This window comes from Hyla sarda, chromosome 8 (genome assembly GCF_029499605.1).
Source record: "Hyla sarda isolate aHylSar1 chromosome 8, aHylSar1.hap1, whole genome shotgun sequence".
Lineage (NCBI taxonomy): Eukaryota > Metazoa > Chordata > Amphibia > Anura > Hylidae > Hyla > Hyla sarda.
In genome coordinates, this window is record NC_079196.1 from 92,081,532 (window position 1) to 92,104,982 (window position 23,451).

Below are 23,451 nucleotides of genomic sequence, written 5' to 3' on the forward strand. Positions count from 1 at the left end.
TCTGTCACCCAGCTTTCCCAGTCTCCTGAAGTCCCAGAAGTGATGGACTGCTTGTCCTCCCTCTACTTGTCACTGAGTATGGAAGCTGTGCCCTCTCCCTGCCACTGCCCTTCACACTAAGGCTGGGTTTACATTACGTTTTGATTATCTGGACACGGCCCGCATCTCATTCATTTGAATGAGCCAACTGGAGTCATATAGTGACTCCGGTCAGCTCATTTTTGCCCTGTTTCCTGAACGGACCTAAAACCGTGGTATATGATATTTTTTGGACTATTGCTTTTGGTGAGTGTGGGGTGGGTGTGGGGGGCAGACGCTTTGACTTTATGGAGCTCCGAAATTCCTGACCCTGTACACCCTGTACCCCAGTCAGTAGCAGTAGTGCACCACACAAGAATTACATGTACTCTTCGCTGGACAATCGGGGCTAAAGATAGGGGATAAGATGTCTGATCGATGGGGTCCCGTCGCTGGGACCCCCGCAATCTCTGTGTAGCAATTGGCATTCTGGGATGTGTGATGCTCTAGTCTCGGTAACGCTGAAAAGAGGGAAATAGTTCAATGACTTGGACAAGCTATGAAAACATTAGCTATTTCACTATTAAGAGATTTGTGGCTGATTCAGAGCACAGGCCGGTTCGTGGAGATAAATGCAAATGGAGGAAGATTTCTGCCAGATCCATGCATCAGATCAAGACAGCAGCTGCTAAAATGCCATTACGCAGTAAACAGATATTTGAAACTGCTGGTGCCTCTGGAGTCCCACGGACATCAAGGTGTAGAGTCCTCTATAGTCTTGCAACTGCGCATAAACCTTCTATTTTGCCACCACTAAACAATGCTCACAAGCAGAAACGGCTACATTGGGCAGAAAAATATATGAAGACTAATTTTCAAACAATCCTGTTCACTGATGAGTGCTGTGCATCCCTGGATGGTCCAGATGGATGGAGTAATGGATGGTTGGTGGATAGCCACTCTGTTCCAAGAAGGCTGCGGTGGGGGAGTGCCAGGATCATGGGAAGAGAGCTGTTTGGCCCCTTTAGGGTCCCCAAAGGTGTAAAGATTACCTCTGCAAAGTATGTGGAGTTTTAGACTGATCACTTTCTTGCCTGATACAGAAGGAAGAACTATGCTTTCCTTAATAAAATCTCATGCTGTAAAGAATCCCTCTGCAAGTCATGGTGTAGCCTCTATCCTCCCCTGACCTCAATCCTATTGAGAACATTTGGAGCGTCCTCAACAAAAGATCTATGAGGATGGGAGGCAGTTTACATCCAAACAATAGCTCTGGGAGGCTATTATGACATCTTGCAAACAAATTCAAGCAGAAACTGTCCAAAAACGCACAAGTTTAATAGATCCAAGACTTGTGAAGCTGCTATCAAATAAGGGGTCCTATGTTAAAATGTAACGTTATGTAAAGTTAAAATGTTGTTAAAAGTTTGATTGAAATAGCTTTTAATTTCAGTAAATATGCTGCAAACACAACAAATGACAATTTTCAGTTTTTATAAACCTATAAAGTGTTTTGAAACTTACTGTGGTTAAAAATTTGGAACAGTGCATTGTACGTTTTTTATGTTTAACCCCTTAATGACCACGAGCATAAACACATGCTCGTGGCCGGATCCCGTTATGTGAAGCACGCTCAGGAGCTGAGAGTGCTTCATACCCAGCAGGTCCTGGTTGCTATCAGCAGCCAGGACCTGCGGCTAATACTGGACATCACCGATCGGGCTGATGTCCGGTATCAACCCTTTAGATGCCGCGATCAAAGTTGACTGCGGCATTTTCAGTTGACTGCAGCGTTAGGTCAGTGTGCTGTTCGGGACCACTGCGGTGAAATTGCAGCATCCCGAGAGGACAGTGGAAGGGTGCTTACCTTGTCTCCCGCCGTCTGATCGTCACTCTGCTGCTCCATGCCTGAGATCCAGGCTGAAGCAGCAGAGCACTGATAACACTGATCAATGCAATGCTATGGCTTTGCATTGATCAGTGTCTGCAATCAAGGTATTGCATGTTATAGTCCCCTATTTTTGGTCACTTTGTATACCCTAAAAAAATGTATAAAAGGCGATCAAAAAGTCCCTTCAAAACGAAAACTGTACCGATGAAAACTTCAGACCATGGAACAAAAAATGAGCCCTCATATATCCCCGTATACGGAAAAATAAAAAAGTTATTGGGGTCAGAATGGAACAATTTTACACATACTCATTTTGGTGCATGTAGTTATAATGGGGGAGATTTATCAAAACCTGTGCAGAGGAAAAGTTGCCCAGTTGCCCATAGCAACCAATCAGATCGCTTCTTTCATTTTGCAGAGGCCTTGTTAAAAATGAAAGAAGCGATCTGATTGGTTGCTATTGGCAACTGGGCAACTTTCCTCTGGACAGGTTTTGATAAATCTCCCCCATTATCTTTTAAGTAGTAAAATAAAATAAAACCTATATAAATTTGGTATCCTTGTAACCTTATGGACCTACAGAATAAAGATATGGTGTCATTTTACCGAAAAGTGTACTGCATAGAATCGGAAGCCCCCAATTTTGCCCCACAAATATTTTTTTTCTGTTTTTGCCGAAAAATATTGTGGTGAAATAATTGATGTCATTATCAAGTGCAATTGGTGGCACAAAAAATAAGCCCTCATATGGGTCTGTAGGTGCAAAATTGAAAGTGTTATGATTTTTAGAAGGTCATGAGGAAAAATTGAAAATGCAAAAACTGAAAAACTCTGCGTTCTTAAGGGGTTAAAAACAATACTGTTATCATTAGGAGGTTTGTTCAATAAAATTTGAATTGTACTCTTAATAGTTGATAACATGAGAATTTTGCTGACTGTTATTTACATCAATTACTTTGGTAAATGAGAAAAATTTTATTTGCATAATAATTTGGAACAGGGTGTAATGGCACTGATTCATGATAGCATGTAAACATAAGATTTTAAAGGAAATCTTTTGCATGAGAAATGATCACCAGGTGGTTTATAGCTAAACAAATGCACACTTTGAAAGTCTTAGGCTAGGTTCACACTGTGGAATTTCTTGGCAGAATTTCTGCTGGAGATCGAGACGGCGGCACTAGGACCCCGATGACTACATTGCCGTCCCCATAGATGGCAATGCATTTCTGAGAAGATCTCCCAAAAGATTCACCAAGAAATGCATTGCAGTTTATGGGGGCAGTAACACAGTCTACTCGGTCCTAGTGCCACCGGCTCGATCTCCAGCAGAAATTCTGCCCAGAAATTCCACAGTGTGAACCTAGCCTAACCTCTTTCACTTTTCCCTCTTCTGTTTTCATTACTGATACGAGGGGAACGGGGCGACACTACAAGATTAGTTTGAGGGTTTGGTATGCAAACATTTTATGGAATAGTTGAAATTCAAGATACGTGAAGAACTGGGTAGTAGGTGAGAATGGAATTATAAAGAATAAAAAAAATAAATTAAGAAAACATGGACAGCCTCAATGGTTATTTTTTTAAAGAAATATAAAGAGTTAAGCAATCCAACTGAAAAAGAAAAAAATCTATGACACTTAAAAAAAATAGCACTGGAGGGAAAAAAATAAGAGCGTATCTTATCATATAGATAAATGGTTAGCATATCAAGGAAAATCATCTTCGAGTGATAATGATAAAAAGGGGTAATCATACAGTTTTCTAATATACATATATAAAAAATTCTTGTCACATTATTTTCTTTTAACAGTGCATTAACCACTTTCTAGTAAAAGCAAACATGGTCCTATGGGCCCTAGTGGTTGGATGAAACATTTTAGGAAAGTGGAACAACAAAATAGACAGCTTAGTCTCCCTTACATCAAAGGTAATTGCCGATTCACAGAGTAAGGGATAAAAAGCTAATTAATGGACATCTGACCTCCCGAACCCCCACCTATCCCAAGATTCGATTAAAATGGTCCCCCTGATTTGAGTTGTGGCCACAATTGCTCTCTTCTCCATTCAGTCAGGGGCCAAGTTTTCTTTAGTCTCAGAATTAAGGAAATTCTTAGCAGTTGGGCCCCCTAGCTTGTTATTCCCTATCCTGAAGAAAGAAAGTAGTCATTGCTGTTGGGAATATCCTTTTATCACATATTTATAAATGTGTCAACAAACAAGAACATAAAAAGAGAGCTCTGTTATTCTGAGAGGTGAAAAAAAGAAGAAATTAGCCTGCAGTTACCGGTATCTAAAATAGTGTCTTGCTTACAGAAGGGAATTATAACAGTAAATAGAAAGATTCTGAGAATTGGAGAGAGATGTTGTTTTAATGTGGTTAATAGGACATATTGGGATTTTAGCATTCCATTGGAGAAATTAGTTTATAATAAAGCCCTAAATGTAAGTTATGAAGGCATCGCTTCTTCACTGCGGCTGGGAGTAAGTGAACATTACAGATTTTTGGTTAAAAAAAAGATTTCGGGGAGATTTATCACTATAGTAGTTTTGTATTTCTTTTTTTAAGTCACTTTTGTTGCGAGTTTTTTAGCGGAAGTGCGCATAATATATCACATAATGCACAAGTCTGCCCAAAGAAACAAAATTACTTTATAACACGTAAAGCAGGTTTCTAGAACATCTACCATTGCAGTTTATTTTCACGTTTTGCGGTATGAAGTTGCGATTTTTTAATTATTCACCTAAGACAGGCTGTACTAGAAGAGCACCGACAACACTAATCAATGCTATGCAATGGCATAACTTTAAACAGTAAAAGCATTCAAAAAGATTAGGAACGGGTAAGTTTACTTATTGTTACGCCAGCCGTTGGCATCCGCCACCACACTGCGTGTCCTGGCACTCACCGGCACTGAACAACATTTTCTGCTCCACCTCTCCACTGTAGGCCCCATCTTCCTCCTCTGAACTCACTCCAGCTGTTTCTACCACTGCTGCAGTTCCTGCTTTCCTCTTTAGGAGCTGCATGTGAGCACTGGCTGTACCTTATTTTAATAGGTCAGTGCATGCTTCTCTAAAGTTTTCCTCACCAATTCCTGTCAACACATTTAAAAGGTTGCTTCACTCATCTAGCAAAGGAATTCTGTCCTGCTTAACCATGTGCCTGTTTTCCTGATGTTGCCCTTGTCTTATCCCTTAGTACCGTGCTGATTCTCCAGTGTGTGATCCGACCTGTGCTTTCATTAATCATGCACCACCTGACTGCATTTGAGCTCTCAACTCTGCTGTGCTACAGACTCAGTGCTGCTATAACATAATTTCAGCTCTGCTACTCTGTTCTCTGCTGTGCTACTACACACTGCAGCGTCAGCTTGCCCCACCTGCCTCTATCCATGGTGCTTGGCACCAAGGCGTTCTGGCCTGCCTGGTCAACTACCACCTAATCAGGACCACTCTTGTGTTTGTGTTTCCCCTGCAACTGAAGACCAGCTTCCATACCCTGTAGCGGGAGTAAAAACCTGGCAAAATCTTAGATTCTGCTCCCAAGTTTGGCCCAAACTCAAACCAATAGATCGCAGAGCAGGTCCACCACACCCGTTGGGGAGTTATATTTATAGGGGGACATTTATCATTGGCTATACACCACTTCAATGTGCTAAATGTCTCTGCAAATTTTGCACAATGGCATTTTGTGCGAAATTTATTTTTTATTTTCAGTAGAACATCTTTTAAAGTCGTCTACTGTTTGGTGCACCGTACTCCACTTTTTTCAGTTGAGCTTTATTTATTATTTGCGCAAATGAAATTTAAAAGTGTTTTTTTTTTTTTTTTTTACACAAAGCCTACTTTTTTTGCGCAAACCTACAAAATTTATCTGTGCAAAATTTATCAAGTCCTGTTCACCTTTTTGGTAAATTTTGAGAAACTGTGCATACAATACACCAAAAAAAACAGGGGTAAAATCTATACTACCCTACACCAACATTGATAAATGTCCCTCTATAGTCTCTGGACTACCCCTGTAATAAATCAGTTAGGGGAGAAAACCTTTAGGGATTAGTGATCCTTAGGGATTTTCATAACTTTTGTGTCTAGTATAGCAAGTAAATTTTTAACTCCGTAAGGACCAAGCCCATTATGACCTTAAGGACCAGAGCACATCTGACCTTTGTCACTTTAAGCATTAAAGGGGTACTCCACTGCTCAGTGTTTGGAACAAACTGTTCCAAATGCTGGAGCCAGTGCCAGGATCAGGTGACATCATAGCCCAACCCCCTCATGATGTCACACCCCGCCCCCTCAATGCAAGTCTATGGAAGGGGGCGTGGACATCACAAGCTCCCGACGCCGGCTCCAGCATTCGGAACAGTTTGTTCCAAACACTGAGCAGCGGAGTACCCCTTTAATATATCTCGGATTCATTTACTTATGAATTTGATTCCGAGATTGTTTTATCGTGACACATTCTACTTTAACATAGTGGTAAATTTTCATCGATACTTGCATAATTTTTAGGTGAAAAATTCCAAAATTTTATGAAAAATTTAAAAATTTTGCATTTTTCTAACTTTGAAGCTCTCTGCTTGTAAGGAAAATAGACATAACAAATAAATTATATATTGATTCACATATACAATATGTCTACTTTATGTTGGCAACATAAAGGTGACATGTTTTTACTTTTTAAAGACATCAGGGGGCTTCAAAATTTAGCAGCAATTTTCCAATTGTTCACAAATTTTTTTAAATCTGAATTTTTCTGGGACCAGTTCAGTTTGAAGTGGATGTGAAGGGCCTTCTTATTAGAAATACCCCATAAATGACCCCATTATAAAAAAATGCACCCCTCAAAGTATTCAAAATGACATTCAGTAAGTTTATTAACCCTTTAGGTGTTTCACAGGAATAGCAGCAAATTGAAGGAGAAAATTAAAAATCTTCATTTTTTAAATAGTAGAAATACCTCATATGTGGATGTAAAGTGTTCTGCGGGCGCAGCAGAGGGCTCAGAAGAGAAGGAGTGACAATGGGATTTTAGTGAGTGAATGTTGCTGAAATGGTTTTTGGGGGGCATGTTGCATTTAGGAAGCCACTATGGTGCCAAAACAGCAAAAACTAAAAAAACTAAACAAAAAAAAAAAACACATACTATTTTGGAAATTACATCCCTCAAGGCACGTAACAAGGGGTACAGTGAGCCTTAACACCCCACAGGTGTTTGGTTACTTTTTGGTAAAAGTTGGATGTGCCTCCAGCTGTTGCATAACTACAACTCCCTGCATTCCCTTTGATTGTGCATGCTGGGAGTTGTTGCTAAGCAACAACAGGAAGCAAACAACTCACCTCCTGCTGTATCCATCCGCGGCCACTGAAGACGCTGCTGCCACCACCGCTGGGGTCCTCTGCCAATGCCGCAGATGCCGGTACCCCCGCAATCCCTGATGGACAGGTAAGGGACCCTCGACTGCCCCGATCGCCGCTCGATCACCGCCCAGCAGGCTAGGTGATTGACTGTTCATCCGGACCAACCAATCACGTGATCATGAGGTGGCACCTGTGGGTTCCACCTCACTCTGGGTAAGGATGATTGGAGCTATCTCGGACAGCCCTAATCACCTTTTTTTTCCGGGTCACTGGAGACCCGATTGATCGGAGACCCGATTGACCTGGCATTTCCCCAAATCGCTGACATGGGGGGTCTCAGGACCCCTCCAGGGATTTGCACAGGATGCCTGCTGAGAGATTTCAGCAGGCATCCCATTCTGCTAAAAAGCATCTCTCGCCTTGGAAGACCTGACATATCTACAGACAACCAATCAATTTCTATAGAACGTTTGTATTGATTTGTTTCTCCTGTCATGAGGCTGCAGGGGAGCTGAAACCCTCCGCTGAGTTTCAGCAGGTTATTCTCAGTATATCTCAGTGTGAAAAGGGATTGTCCAAGGGGGATGACCTCTTTAGTATTTTATTACTTAGATTCTCATAGTACAAGAAAATATCAATATTGCTGAGGAGTGGGAAGTAAACCATACTCTAAAGCTGTTATAGAAATCAATAGTTTTACTGTGTTATTCAAATGACAGCATATATATATATATATATATATATATATATATATATATATATATATATTTAAAACTCAAAGGCCCTTATTTAAGAGTGGAGTGTAGGTTTCTTTGTGGTTTTTAATTGCCTACAATTTTTTTTCCACGGTATTTACTAAGGTTTCCCTACATTTTCCACTTTCCCTACATTTTCCTTTTTATACATGATCTGATCTGTCTGGTTTTCCTCAGTTCAAATCCACCACATTTTATGTGGAAACCTTAGTAAATATGTAGTTTTTTTGGGAAAATGTCGGGAACACGCCCCTTTTCAGAGACCAAAAGGGCCCTTTTCCTGGCGACACACCCCTTTTTTGGGTTTTCTTAGCAAAATGGAGAGAGGTTTTTTCAATTCTGGCACGGACAGAATTTCTGGCGCACAACCTGACAAAACATGTCGGGTTTACAATAGTTAATGAGGGCCAATGTGTGTATGTATGTGTGTGTGTATGTTCCAGCATCACCTCCAAACGGCTAAAGATATTAACCTGAAACTTGGCGCACATGTTACTAATATGTCAACAACAAACATAGGATAGGTGATTTAACCCTTATTCACCCCCATTTGCCAGGGTCAGGGTTTTTGTTTAAAGTCCCATGCAAGTCTATGGGAAATATATGTTACTGCATAACTTCCAAATGGCTTGAGATATTTCGATAATACTTGGTCACATGTTACTTATATGTCCACTTGAAATATAAGATAGTTAATTTAACCCTTAACTACCCCCATTTGTGAGGGTCAGGGTTTTTGTTTAAAGTCCCATGCAAATCAATGGGAAATGTATGTTCCCACATAACTACTGTACGGCTGGAGATATTTCAATACCTGGTACACATATTACAGGAAGGGATATGAGGTCGGGATATGAGGACAGGATAGGAGGTCGAGATAGGAGGTTGAGATAAAATACTAAATACTTTTTTGCCCCACTGTATATGTCCATGTAAACACTGCTGTACAATAAACTGCTGCTGTTTATTTTCAGACCAGCAAACATACAGACTTTCTTTAAGCTCTTTAGTAAAAGAGAATTTGTTATTTGTCTGATCCATGACATTTCTCAGAAGGGGCCCAGTACCTCACCACTGCTGGGCCTGTCACACCAGAATCTACTGCCCAGATAAGATATGCTTTGAAATCTCTTTTATTGCTCATTTTCAGAAAACCAAATTTGTCTTCAATGTAAATACTTCGCAGAGTTACAGAGTGCACAGCACTGCGACTTCCAGATAGCATATGCAAATTAGAATTAGTATTCCGTTTTGGTATTCAGCCATGTGTTTCAGTAAGTATAGCACATTCATCTTTATTCTAAAAGTGTGTTATTAAGTTTTAATTGAAATTTTTCACATGACAGTATGGATAGCGCTGCAATATTATTAGGCGGGTTCAGACGTTAAAAAAAATAGTTCTTCACAGACAGTCTGCATACCGTACGAGTGATTACAGTACAGTACAGTTTAAGTGTTAAGGCTCTGCCCGCATGTGAACCCCAGACTGCCGCTTACCTTCCGCCCCATCCTCTTCTGGTCCTGCTGGACCTTCTCCTCACATTGCAGGGCAAGCTCGCTTGCAAACCCTGCTCTGTTCCTCTTCTCCTGCCTGTCTGTGCTAGGCCGGCTTTTCTAAATTTAAAGGGCCAGTGCACCAATAATTGGTGCATGTCCCAAACCAACCCTATTTAGTCCCGGCACTTCCTCTTGTTCCATGCCGGATCTTTGTGCCCTAGTTTCCAAGAGAAAGCGCATACTTGTGTCTTGCCTTGCCATGTATCTGATCCCTTGCTATGTTTACTGACCTTGCTTCTGTGAGGCATGCCTTCTGACCTCCTGCTGCGTGACCTGACCTAAGTCTCATTGCTGCCTGTCCTCACGTCTGTGCCTCATCCTACCTGTGCCTTGTTATACCTTGGCTGCCTGTGGGAACATGTTGTAACAGGGGTAGCGACCTGGGTGCCGCCTGCCGCAGCAAGTCCATCCCGCTCTGCTCCCTGGTACAGCCCACACCATCTTCCTCACAGGTCAGTGGATCCACCTAACCTCAGGCGTTACATAAAGTTGTTTTGTAGTCATTCACTTTTTCCCGTACTTTGCATCTTGCGCAGACTGCCATGAAAGCTTATTCCATCCACATCCTGTGACTACTTAACCCACCATTTTCTCTTAAAAAGACTGCTCACAATGCTTGTTATACAGACTGTTCTCCATACCCCCTATAAAAATTGTTTTGCTTTTTGCAGTTCCTACAAATGTCTCTATGTACAGTGCAGTATTCTCTACCCCGAGAGTACCTACTACCACAGTATTTGCTTATGATGTTTTTGTGCTTTTGTTTTAACTTTGATTAATTTCATGGGCTGTCATTTTTATTTTTTTGTAGTGAAGTTTATAGCTTCAATATCGCTTTTGCCATCTTGCATTTTTTTGTATTTATTTACATTTAGGTAATTTCTCGGTTTGTACACATGTCTCTGTAGATCCAGGTCTGGTACACCTGAGATTTCTCTTTTGATGCATTTTTTGTCTCTTGTGCACAAAACTATTCAATCTCTGAAGTTCATCACGTAATACAAACAAACTCACATGTAGCCGCAAGATATTTTAGCTTTGTCACATACTGATCTCTGATGAACATTTGTTGGTGCTATTGAAGATGTACCTTTGAAATATGTTGTGTGTGTGCTTGAAAGGGCTCTGGAATGCCTCCCGAATTTACTGTATATGTTGTATGAGGCACAACAGAGTGCAAGGTTGCTATCCATACCTTGGGGTCTTTCTCTTGAAATTCAGTCACTACATCAAAATCTTCCAATTGTGATATGAATTCAGTCAATTTATTGGTTCCCTACTAAAGTCTATGCAAGATGGGACAGGGAAGTTGGTTGCAGCTATTTCTGTCCTGCTATGTGTCTCTTAAATAAAATATCAGTGAAAACCATTCCTGTGTATTTTTAGGACTGCAGTGGCTTCCTAAACACCATGTGTACCATATTTCCAAAAGTCAAGTGGGGTGTATAAACAATTATGTTAAGCGCTGCAGAATCTGTAGGCGCTATATAAATAAATAAATTATGTTACAGAGACGTTTTTCATGATTGGGCATGTTCCTCTATTTAAAAAGTGGAGCAAGTCAGCCTAGAAACTATAGGCCTGTTAGCCACACAGCTCAAAGAAAAATAATGTTTCTAACATGACTAGGGGAGAGTAGAGCTACACTTAACCTTGCACCCCTCCCCCTTTATTACTTCCCAATAAACACAGACTCCTTGATATGGTGCAAAGGCCACAGTGGACAAACATTATTATCAAACCAAGTAACAAAATATATAAAATATTTTAAATCTCTCTTTATAAATAATATGACAAAATATATAACAAAAATATAACAAACTATTCGGGGTAACATACCCTCCCATAAAAATTTAAATAACCATCACATTGTGCAACCCGAAACTGAACCTACTCCCTGAGCTAGCAACAGGCTGGAAGGGGACCTGAAGGTACCTTCTCTTCCAGGCACTCTCTCCTACTTTGCCCTTGGTCGACCATCACCTGACCCAAGGGCACCACCTTTGGAGACCACTCTGTCCCTTCCGCTAGGGACCCCCATAAGTAGCTGTCTATCATCCCAGCTCCCCCCCCCCCCCCCTGGCCATTATGACCGGGTCTCTACCATCCTTCCAGAATGCCTCCAAATCCAACCCCAGCAGCTGCCACGGTGGCCGGTTGTGACCCCTTACACCCAGCTGTTCCTCCACAAAGCCACTGCTTGCTCCCCCATTTCTCGGATGAAGTCCACAAATCCATCCCAATATCGTTAAGGTGAACTCCATCCCACCCCACAAACTTGGTGGAAGGCGCTTCCAACTTCATATGGCGGACCACGAACCCCCCATTCCTCACCACAAATTTTTTTCACCGCCATGTTGACCCGCGCCCTGACTCGATTCATTTTGCGCACTGACCATGCCTGCTGCCTCTTCACACGAGCCACCATATCCATCAACACGATTAGGATGCCTGGAAAGGAAGACCAAAGCCACAGCAGATCCAGCTTGATGTACCGTAGTAATGATCTAGAGGAGCGCACCGCCAAATGATTGCCCCCCACATGGATGACCAACACATCTGGAGCCCTATCCACTGCAACTAAGGACTGCATGAGCGGTAGCCACGACCCAGCCAAATGAACCTGAGCCACATCCCTGGGGAAACCCAGCTACCACCCATTCGGCCGCACCGCGGCCCTCTCTCCACCCCTGCGCACATAGGAATGCCCTGCTATCCAAACCAAGCAGGGCCCGGGATCTGTAAGACACAATAACAGAAACAAAATATCACTGGACTGGATATTATGCACCAAAGACACAAAATCGGAATCACAGAAAGACACTTAAAATGCCTGTAGCTAAATAGCAACTTCAGTGCACAGGGGTAGGATAAAGGTGAGACCCAAAGAAAAAATTTGTCATAACACAATGACTATCATATGATACTTAGCTTAGCCCAAAGCCTGGCAAGTCTTAAGATTCAAAAATGTCCCAGCGCGTTTTCCGCCTCAATAATCAGGGGACAATGGGGGGCAACAGATAACATCATGGTGGAGAAGGATGCCTGGTGGTGTAATGCTGCCAGATAGTTAAATCGCCATGTCAATAGGTGAAAATGCCTCCCCTTAAATATGGATGCTCATACTCCTCTAGCCAATCAGGCGTTGTAGTCCAGATTGACTGACACTTGCTGCAAACTGTCCTCAGGTAGCTTATCAGCAACGCTCACCTGCAGGATCACTTGTGAGACCAGCTTGTTGTCCCATATCAATGACGGAAGCACAGATCACCGTAGCGCGACTTTCACTATGTGTGTGAGCGACGGCGCCGTAGTCACGTCACCCAGTCACATGGCCGCAGCAGCCGGCCTCTTGATTGACCAGGCGCATTTCTGATGAGATGCGCACGGTCAAACAGCCACGTCACATGGTCACAATAACGGAAAATCAGCAACAACACTCCCCCACATAGAAATCCTCCACCAACCAACCCAGGAAAAATAACCACTCACAACAAATGAGGATGAACATACAACTGGAAGCGCTGTGACTCCCACCTCCCTATCCTCCTAATGACATCCTGTCCCAACACCCACCTGGACGCCTCTGTGGCCACCCCGATCCGAAAGGAGTGTGAACTATACTCCCCCAGAACACATCCTAGCACTCCCAGGCAACTGCGAAAAACCTGCACAAACTGAAACCTAGACAAAAAGAAACCATTCTCGTGCACCAGCAACGGACTCCCCTACCGGCCGGATAGCCACAAAGTCCCAGAAACAAGGCACCGTAAAACCCTTCCCCAACTGATCCGTTTTCGACCGTCGAAGCACATACTCCGAAACCTTGCCTTCCAGCACCACATCCACCGCCAACAGCCCCCCTACGCAGTGCCTACTGTGTGCCCCCAGCTCCAAAATGTGGAATGCCTCAAAAAATGCCAGAGCAAATGCCAACCGAAATAAAATTTTGCAATTCTGTAATTGCTCCCCCCAAATTACCACCGCCACAAAAATCGGAAACAGCTCCAGAAGAGCCATATTCCGCACCAACCTCTTACTCCACCAAAATTCCAGCCACCTCCCCACACACCATTGGCCCTGCAAGTAGGTGCCAAAACCAAAGCCCCCCACCGCATCAGTGAACAGCTCCAGGTCCCAATTAGACCCCATAGCCTCCATCACCATTGTCCTTCCATTGTATCGTGCCAAGAAATCCTGCCACATCTCCAAGTCTGTCCGCACATCCGCCGAGAGGCGCACAAAATGATGAGGCCTCCGCACACCTGCAGTGGCCCCCACCAACCGCCAGAAAAACACCTGCCCCATCGGCATAATGTGGCACGCAAAATTCAGTTGGCCCAGCAAAAAATGAATGTCCCAGAGCTGTACCTTATGCACCCGCAGCTCCGCCCCCACCGCCGCCTGCAATTCCACCAACTTATTCTCTGGCAACTTACACTCCATCCTATCAGTGTCCACTACAATCTCCAAGAACTTAATCACTGTCGTCAGCCCCCCCATTTTTTCCAGGGCTAGCTGCACCCTGAACCGCGACGTCACCTTCTCCATTGTCTCTAACAACACCCCACACAAAGCCGACCCAGCTGGGCCCAAGAACAAAAAATGCAGAACTGAAGACACCTGAGCCTCACTCCGCACTACCCATTCCAAACAGGTTAAACATCCCAAAATATGAACATAAAATAGAGCACCCCATTGGCAATCACAAATCAACAAAGAAACCGCCCTCCCAAACACAACCCAACAAGTGAAAACATCTCAAAATACGAACATAAAATAGAGCACCCCACAAAGAAACCTCCCTCCCAAACACAACCCAACAAGTGAAAACTGTCCGGATGCACCGGCAACAGGCGAAAGGCCGACTCGATGTCAGTCTTTGCCGTCAGCATACTGCGCCCCAACTGATGCACCCACGGCAATGCCACATCAAAAGAGATATAGGATACCGCGCATAAAGCCGGATCAAACCCATTGTTCACCGACGCACCCTCAGGGTGAGAGAAGTGGTGAATGAGCCTAAACTTATTAGGTTCCTTCTTCGGCACCAAGCCCAGCGGAAATAAGTGCAAATCAGGCAACGGCCAGACCTGAAAAGGGCCAGCCATCCGGTCCATGTCCACCTCCTTAAAGAAGAAGTATCATGGACCAAGTCACAAATTTTTTTTTCTATCATGTGAAAGTGCATCAGCTCACCATTCTGACAATCTGCTCCTCATGTATCTCACCCTCTCCCTTCTCCTGCAATCCCCTCTGAAAGATCGGTACTTCCTGGTCCATGGAGGTCCCTGACTTCCTGTCTCCCATAATGCCTTTCAGTTCATCACAGAAGTAGCCCAGCCTAGACCAGTGCTTCCTAACCAGGGTGCCTCCAGCTGTTGTGAAACTACAACTCCCAGCATGCCTGGGACTTTTAGTTTTGCAACAGCTGGAGGCACCCTGGTTGGGATACACTGACCTAGACACTGATCACTTTCCTAACAGCAGGCTCAGTGTTTCCCCTCCCCCTGCTTCTATTCTCAGGACATCGTTCTTTCAGACTGACCTGCTGTCAGATTGTGATCAGTGAAGGGCAAAGCAGGGATCTCCCCCTCCCCCTCTGCTTCTTCTCGGGACATTGGGACATCGGGACATCATTCTTGCTCTTATAAACACTGAGCTGGCTGTCAGATGCTTCCCTGCCGAGGAGATGAAGACAAGTGAGCTCAGCTAACTGGGGCTTCTATGATTGGCTGAAGCTGCACATGGGAGGTTCCCTTGCCGTGCACAGAGCTGGCTAAGCTGCAGAACTATGGGAAATTGTGACATCACGGCCCCCAGCATAATGCAGCTCAATGGGGGGTCGCAAGTCATCAGAACAGGGAGCTGCTGAACTTCCTCTCTGAACAAAGAAGCTAGAAAAACAGGTTTTATATACAAGATGGGTAAAGTCAGTGATTTACAAAGTGATATAACTTTTGATTCTGCATTTAAAACACAATACTTTTTCTACATGGGACTTCTCCTTTAAGTAACTTGTACCGCACCACCTCAGGGTGCGCCTAGGCCAACGCCAAGTTGCACCCACCAGACCCCCTTTCAACACACAGAATCCTAAAACCACTAGCAAACCCGTCCAACAACCAAGCAGCCGCCTCCCTATCTGGGTACCCCGCGAGGAACAGCAGCATCTCTGCCATCCTCACCGGCGTCGCCCCTCTTCTGCTCAGTCTCCCCAGCCCCATTTCCTTTGCCCCGCTTGAAACAGCGCGACAGGCTGTGCGCACCCCCATAGCCGGAGCATTCATGCTTGAATTTGCACTCGCTCCTGAACCTGCACTGACCGTTGTTGAACTGCCAACAGCAGCCTTTCCCAGCACCTGCCAGCCGCTCCCCACTAGAGCCGCCGGCTCCGTCCCGAAAGGACTGCCGACTGCTTTCCCCCCCCCCCCCCCCCCCCCCCCGAGGACCAGACATGACCCTCATCCAGAGACTAATCTCCTTGTGGTCCGAGCGCAATGCCGGGCGGATGGCCTTCCCTTGACGGAACTGCTCGTTATACTGCAACCAAGCGGTACCCCCATACACGCAATACGCCTCCCCAATAGAATCCAGGTAACAATACATGGCCGAGTAAATCACTGGCTCCTTCTCCCCAACAACACTCGCCAAAATGGCAAACGCCTGAAGCCAGTTCGAGAAAATCCTTGGTATTAATCGATACCGGCGGCGTTCCTCCTCCTCCTTTTTCGACTCATCAGGTTTCACCCTATCCAAATTAAACTTCTCAAGGGGGGGTAGAGAAAATATCTCGTCATAGTTCCCCTTCCAGATCCGCTTCCTCATTTCAGCCTTCAGATGCGCCCCAAAGGCCCTTCAAAGCAAACATATACCTCCCCTTTTGACGCATCAACCAGGTGCACCCCGTCAACCAGCTTGTCAGCCTCCACCCCAGCCGGGACCACCGACACCTGCCCGGGGCCAGTCCCCCCCGAGAGCACCGCCACCCCACTTACCCCGCTACCTAGCGACCCCCGCAGCAGCCGCCTGCGCCTGCGCCCCACACACCGCCGCCGGAGACCACCCAGCACCCCCCCCCCATGGCCAACAGCAACCCATGAACTTTGCGCAACAAAGCATATAGCCCCCCTCCCCCACCCCCCTGCTGGAGTCTGTGGTCCACTTACCCGACCTCTCTGGGGCAGGAAGCCCAGCGGCTGTAACTTCAGCATTTCCACGAACTCCTCCCACAGTATTTCCATCCTGCCTGACCGCGGCAGGTCCCAGGGACCAACCGCCCCTGGCCGCAGCTTCACCGGCACCGCCGGCCGACTCAGCAGCAGATCTTCCCATCGACCCCCGTAAGCCTATGGACTCTGACCGGGCAGCAGCCTCAGGGGGAGGGGACACACCCCCATCTTCCAGCAGCTCACCATCCTCCAGATCAGACTCACTAGGGGCAGGACTAGGGCTCATCCTCCCCTGACCACTCCTCCGCTCCACATAAGCACTCCTGTCTGCCAGTATAGTGGAGCCAGTCCGGCCAGCAGCAGCAGCACTGCGTCCAGCACCCCTGTGTGCCCTAGTGACCTGCAAATCCTTGCCCGTCACCTTAGCTAAGGAGGCGGGGCAAACAGCGCACCCCCTCTGCTCATCTTCCTCAGCCCCTTGTCTTGTTCATCCACAGCCACCGTCGAGGCCCAGGCCCAACTGCCCGGCCGCACCGGAGAACACCTGTCACGTAGTTGGCTCCCAGAGGTGGAGGGCTCCTGCGTCCCCACTGTAGCAAATGCACGCCGACTAAGCCGGGACGTCCTCCCGGCACCCCCACCACCCACGGCGCCACGTGTGAGGAACCACTTCAGGGCTCAGGCGGGTCAGGGCACGAGAGTGCTGGCCCGCAGTGGATCCATGCTAGACCCCGGAGCAGTGCCAGAGGAGGACCCCGAGCTGGAGCCTGAGGCAACCCCCAGCAACTACTCCTCCAGCAAGCCCGGGCCCGCAGCAAAATCGCGGCATGCAAACTTTGCATCAATTCATCAAGGTCCGCCATCACAGGTACCTGCTGCACACCACACGTTGTCTTCTTGCTGAATGGCTCCTCCCCTTCCTGTTCCTTTTCTTCCTGGCCCCTTGCCGACCTCCCCACTCCTCCCATCTTTAACACCTTGCCTCCCATTTCTTCTCTTACATACTTTTAACCCCTTTATCCCCGCTTCCTACACCCCCTGTCATGTGCCCCCTCCCATACTGTCCACCAGGGCTGCCATCAAAAAAAAATTTTTTGGGGCATTTGTATATAAGCGGGTGTTGAGGAGGCCGGTCAAGGCAACAAAGAAATGGATGGACTGCACTAAAAACACAGATTATAAAATTTGTGGTTATTTAATTTAGAAAAAAAATACAAATATAAATGTGCAAATATATAAAAAGGACAGCTCAGGGATCTTTCTAGTGATCTTTTTATACCTAGGCTGGTAACAATAATTTTCAAACAATTTTTCAAACAAATAAACTATGTAACAATACAATATACCCTGAGGCCGGGTTCACATCACGTTTTTGCCATACTGTTTTCAATCGGTTTTTCTAAAGAAAACTGTATGGCAAAAAAACGGATGGAACAGTATGGGAAAAAGTAAACCGTATGCGTTTTTAAACTGTATACTGTTTTTAAAATTGCATACAGTTCCGTCTGTTTTTATAAAAAAAAATATATATATACGTTTTTGATCATTTTTAATGGGAGGGGTATTGGGTGGGGACTTTAGGATGCAGATGCGCATGTGCAAAGTAAAAACTGGAGTCAAAACCGTGGTTGACCACATTTTTGGCTCCGGTTTAAAAACCGTACTGCAACCGCATACTTTTTTTAACATGGACGTCAATGGGAAATGCACATGTATACAGTTTCATACGGGAAACCGTATACGGTTTTTACTTTGCACATGCGCATTTGCATCCTAAAGTCCCCACCCAACACCCCTCCCATTAAAAATAGACAAAATTATCAAAAACGTATGTTTTTTATTTTATTTATAAAATATTATACAGACGGAACTGTATGCACGTTTAAAAACAGTATGCAGTTTTAAAATGCATACGCTTTACTTTTTCCCATACTGTTCCATCCGTTTTTTTTGCCATGCGGTTTTCTTTAGAAAAACGGATTGAAAACAGTATGGCAAAAACGTGATGTGAACTAGCAACATGTCTGTTTATAGTTTGCTTTTTCTCCCACATGAGTTTTATATCAACATATTCTCAATTTTGAGTACATGATGTTTTCAGTGATCCTTTAAACAGTGAAACAACCCCATCACTTATAACACATAGACATGAAGACTGAGAGCTACAGCTGACTTAGGCAACTGCATTTTATAGTTGCCATAATATTATTGACTGTGCCCAGTAATACAAAAGGCCAAACCATGCATTCCTAATAAGATGGTTCAGTGTATTAGTGTTTCAGAAACTGATCAGGTGGCAGGTGATGAGAGAGATCCTTCCAGACCAACACCTTTTGTCTGCCTCCCAGATGCCGTTACCTTTGCCTTCCCGAAACACTTTCTGTAAGTGTTGACTTTGTTATCACTGGATATATGTTCTCAAATCTCAGGCAGCAGCAGGAAAGCCACCCTGATCTTTAGAGCAAACCAATGTATTATGCATATGAAAGGTTCACAGAATAAGGATCCTTCAAACACATCGCCATCTGGAAACTAGAAGTCAAATGAACAAGTAATGCAGTATTTTATGCTTTGCAATACCATATGTCTTTTCTGGACTCAGTGCTATGTGCACTTTCTAACCCAATCATATGAACCATGAAATGTCTCCAGGGATATGACCAATTTACTCTATGCCTAAGGTTTCTGATAGTTCACCTTGCTGCTGAAAAGGAGGGGGATGTGGTTGTCTACCTACAGTATGTTGTTGCTATTTTATAGGAACAGATATCCAAGTGAGACAAAAACCATATAGCTGTTTTCCAATACAGTGGTCCCTCAACATACAATGGTAATCCGTTCCAAATGAACCATCGTTTGTTGAAACCATCGTATGTTGAGGGATCCGTGCAATGTAAAGTATAGGAAGTTGTACTCACCTGTCCCTGCCGCTCCGGACTGTCACCGCTGCCCTGGGTGTCGCCCTCCATCGCTGCCGCCGCCGCGTCCCCGTGGTGTCCCCGATGCTCTGGAACATCTCTGCTTCCCCGGGATCTTCACTCTCCCCTCTCCGTCATCACGTCACTACGCACGCACGCCGCTCCTATTGGATGACGGGACGTCATGCGCGCGACGTGATGACGACGATGGAGAGCGCCGGCGATGGAGGGGATCGTGAAGATGACTCGCCGGAGCCCCGAGGACAGGTAGGAAACCATCACCGGAGCACACAGGGCACCGTAAACGGCTATCCGGCGGCAGCTGAAGCAGTCAGCGCTTCCGGATAGCCGTTTATGCGATGGCCCCGACATACAAAACCATCGTATGTTGATGCTGCCTTCAACATGTGATGGCCTCTGAGAGGCCATCGCATGTTAAATTATCGTATGTCGGGGCCATCGTAGGTCGGGGGGTCACTGTACATTGTTTACACTATTCATTCAATGCAATATTTGTTTTACCCATAATGCCTTTTATTAAAGTCTATGGAAAAGCAGAAGTCACTGCACACACTGTATTAAAAAGTGCAGTAATTCTAACGTCAAAATTGTGGCCTTTTCATAAACAGTATGTGCACTGATGACCACTTCTCCATAGACTTTAATGGAATACATTATTGGCTAAAAAATACAGCTGTTTTTATACCTATTTTTTTATGTTTCAGTATGTACCAGCCTGATATGTCAATTCAGAGAAAGAGTGGCATTCTTGCTGCTCTTAAAGATTTGAGAACGCATAGGTATATTTCCCCTTCACGGCTTTTGACCTAAATGTATGTCCTGTACTTAATGCCTGAATGGGACACCGATATCGGCCCAATGGGGGAATGTAGGAAGGTGAGTTAAAGTTTTTTTTTAAAGTTTTTGCAGCCCGGCCACAGGGGAAGTTAGAAGTGTTGCCCCGTTCTCCTTTAAGGCCGGGTTCACATGGCCGAAAATGTGCTGAATGAATGCCCGCACATTTGAATAATCCGGTGGGTACCAGAATTGCTTGGAAATGAGCCATCTCATAGACTGCAATGCATTTCCAAGCAGACGCCACAGAAAGAACATCTTTTTTTTTTTTTTTGCGGATGCTGGAATTGGGATTTATGTGGCAGAAACATCTACCACGGATATTCCACTTTGGGCACAATGCAGCAGAATAACATGGACATGAACAGGACTTGGTAGCAGTGGAATGTGATGCTTAGATTATTGGAACTAATGTCCATAGAGTCACATGCTCAGTATTGTTTCTAGTTTACTTTGCAGGTTTTAATTTAATGAGAGTGTAAAAAGTTCAATATTGGATTACAGCTATGTTCATTTTGTGGTAGAACTGGGTAGTAACTGAGTTAAGCCCATAGTGCTCTGCATTTGACTACTATGTTATATGACTGGCCAAATTATTTACAATTTTATATTACTGGCCTTTCAAGAGAACAAGGTTAGTGCAAATGCACATTTATACATATATGATGAGTTCCTCTAAGGAGGTAATATAGATATATTTTAATAGACTTGGCTCTTCAAAGAGTCATTGATCTAGCCAGCTAATGGAGGAGCGGTTCTTCCATGACTCAGTTCAAAGCTGTCTCGGACCCTGCTGGGCTGAGATTGATCAGGGTTAGCTGCGCCTCGCAGTTATTACAGTTATTGCCCACAAAGACTATTTCTTTTGAATGGACCAACATAATTTCATAATCTACAGCTTTCTTTAGCTGAACATTTTTAGAATGTAATGTTTAAAATTTTATTTTTGAACCTTACTATAGGCGCTGCCATCAGGGCTGTTTATAAGCGCATACAAAGATATTAGCTTTTGCCCGCGGCTTTGCTCGCATTAAATTTGGGGTAACATAGATCTACTTTTTACGATCCTATAGTAATGAGGCCGCTCTGGGTAAAGTCTACGGGCATCCAAACAACCCAAATTCTTTCAACTTTGATCACCCCGTCTACAGCGTTAATGCTGGACATCTGCCGGAACGGCAATGTTCGGCATTAGCCACGGGTCGTGGCCGCTGATAGCAGCCGGGACCGTGTGAGTATGATGCAAGCTCAGCTCCTGAGCTCGCTTCATAACCCTCACATGCCGCAATGCCGGTATATATATATATATATATATATATATATATATATATATATCTTGTTTAGGTAGTTTTTTTTTTACCACTTTTGGCTGGATATCTCCTTTACATGAGACCATACATTGCCAATAGCTGCAAGCTGAACGTTCACTCTATCGAGTTATCGAGTTATGTCTTCTGACCTTCCCATGCACATAAATGTTCAGCATGGCTTAACATTCTCCTGTTGTCTTTTGGGAGGGTAGACCACAGCCAGACTCATCTGGCATGGTCTTATCTCTGCCAGTACAGTAGAAGGGTTGAGCATGTTGTATTTTTGTTGGCGGTCACTATACACCTTAGACAGTCGGGTTTTGCCAAATTTAGTATAAGGTGTGTGGGCACCTTAAGACCTTTACTGTGCTACCATGTTTCCAAGGTACTCATCCATTCTAAATTTTCATAAATATATTTTTAATTTTCTGCCTACCCTTGCATTACTATTTTTGCTATAATAAAAAAAAAATGTTCTTTTTGTGCGTTAAACTTTCCTGTAGATTTCCAGCTGTTGTTAAAGTACAACTCTCAGCAAGCTCTCATAAACTACCTCATTTATTATTCTGCTTCATCACAGACCATGCTGGGAGATGTAGTATAACAACAGTCAGAAAACCCCATGCATCTACCCCTCATTCTCTTTATGTACACTGGTAAAGAAATGTCAACAAAAAAAGCAATGGAAGTTGCTGTTTCCCAATGAGACAGTGGCACTTAGGTCTACAATGTTTTACAGAATCTCAGCTAATATACATAAAGCCCTAACCAAGCAGTCTCATATCTCTATTCCTGCCATCCCACACAAAACTGAATGCATACACTGAGCATCAGATTTGTTAGTTGCTGCTGTCTTCAAGGAAGCAATTAAGAAAAAATTAAGTAATGTTCTATTCATTGCTTGCATTGGACTTTTGCTCCAAAACAGGTTGAACAAAACAAACCACCCACCAGAGAACTGCCTGATACTTCCCACTGAAGAAAGGCTATGTTCACACTATGTTTATGCAGTATATCACAGCTATCAGTCGGCATTCCGCCAAGAATGGGAGGCCAACGTATACTGTGGCATACTGTAGCAGGCTCCATTCATCCCAAAGGCCTGAACGTAGTCAGTAGGGACTACAAGCGGACTGCTTCCTGTTTTTAAGCCCTGTTAAGCTAGCATATACCAGTGAGAAGCAGCCAAATGTAATCACTAGGGGGGAGATTTATCAAAACCTGTCCTGAAGAAAAGTTGCTGTGTTGCCCGTAGCAATCAATCAGATCGATTCTTTCATTTTTGAAAAGGCCTTTGCAAAATGAAAGAAGTGATCTGATTGGTTGCTATGGGCAACTCAGCAGCTTTTTGTCTGGAAAGGTTTTGATAAATCTCCCCCTAGGTGACTATGTTCAGGTAATTGAAATAAAACCGGCCTTCTGCAGTACGCTACACTATATGCCAGCATCCATTTCTTGGTTAGATACCGACGGATATCTGGGGTGACCTGTGTAAACACAGTGTTAATCTAGCCTTAGAATGCTCAAAAGAAAGCCAGAGGTCTACTACATACTACCTACAGACTGCTGGTGTGTTCCTGTAAAGTATCCACTACATCCTAATTATGT

General features: G+C 44.4%; 1 protein-coding gene across 5 annotated transcripts in view; it reads left to right on the plus strand.

The window, feature by feature from the left end:
• LOC130283815 (potassium voltage-gated channel subfamily H member 8-like) overlaps positions 1-23,451 on the plus strand; it is a 520,269-nt gene that overhangs the window by 238,992 nt on the left and 257,826 nt on the right. The window contains exons 1-2 of one of the 5 annotated variants that reach the window (XM_056533335.1): positions 7,257-7,361; positions 9,182-9,305. The exons of the other annotated variants lie outside the window; for them this stretch is intronic. Of the exons in view, the coding sequence (XP_056389310.1) occupies positions 9,257-9,305 (49 nt within the window). The 5' untranslated portion in view covers positions 7,257-7,361; positions 9,182-9,256. Of the gene's footprint in view, positions 1-7,256; positions 7,362-9,181; positions 9,306-23,451 lie in introns of those variants that run through there. 5 annotated transcript variants of the gene reach the window in all.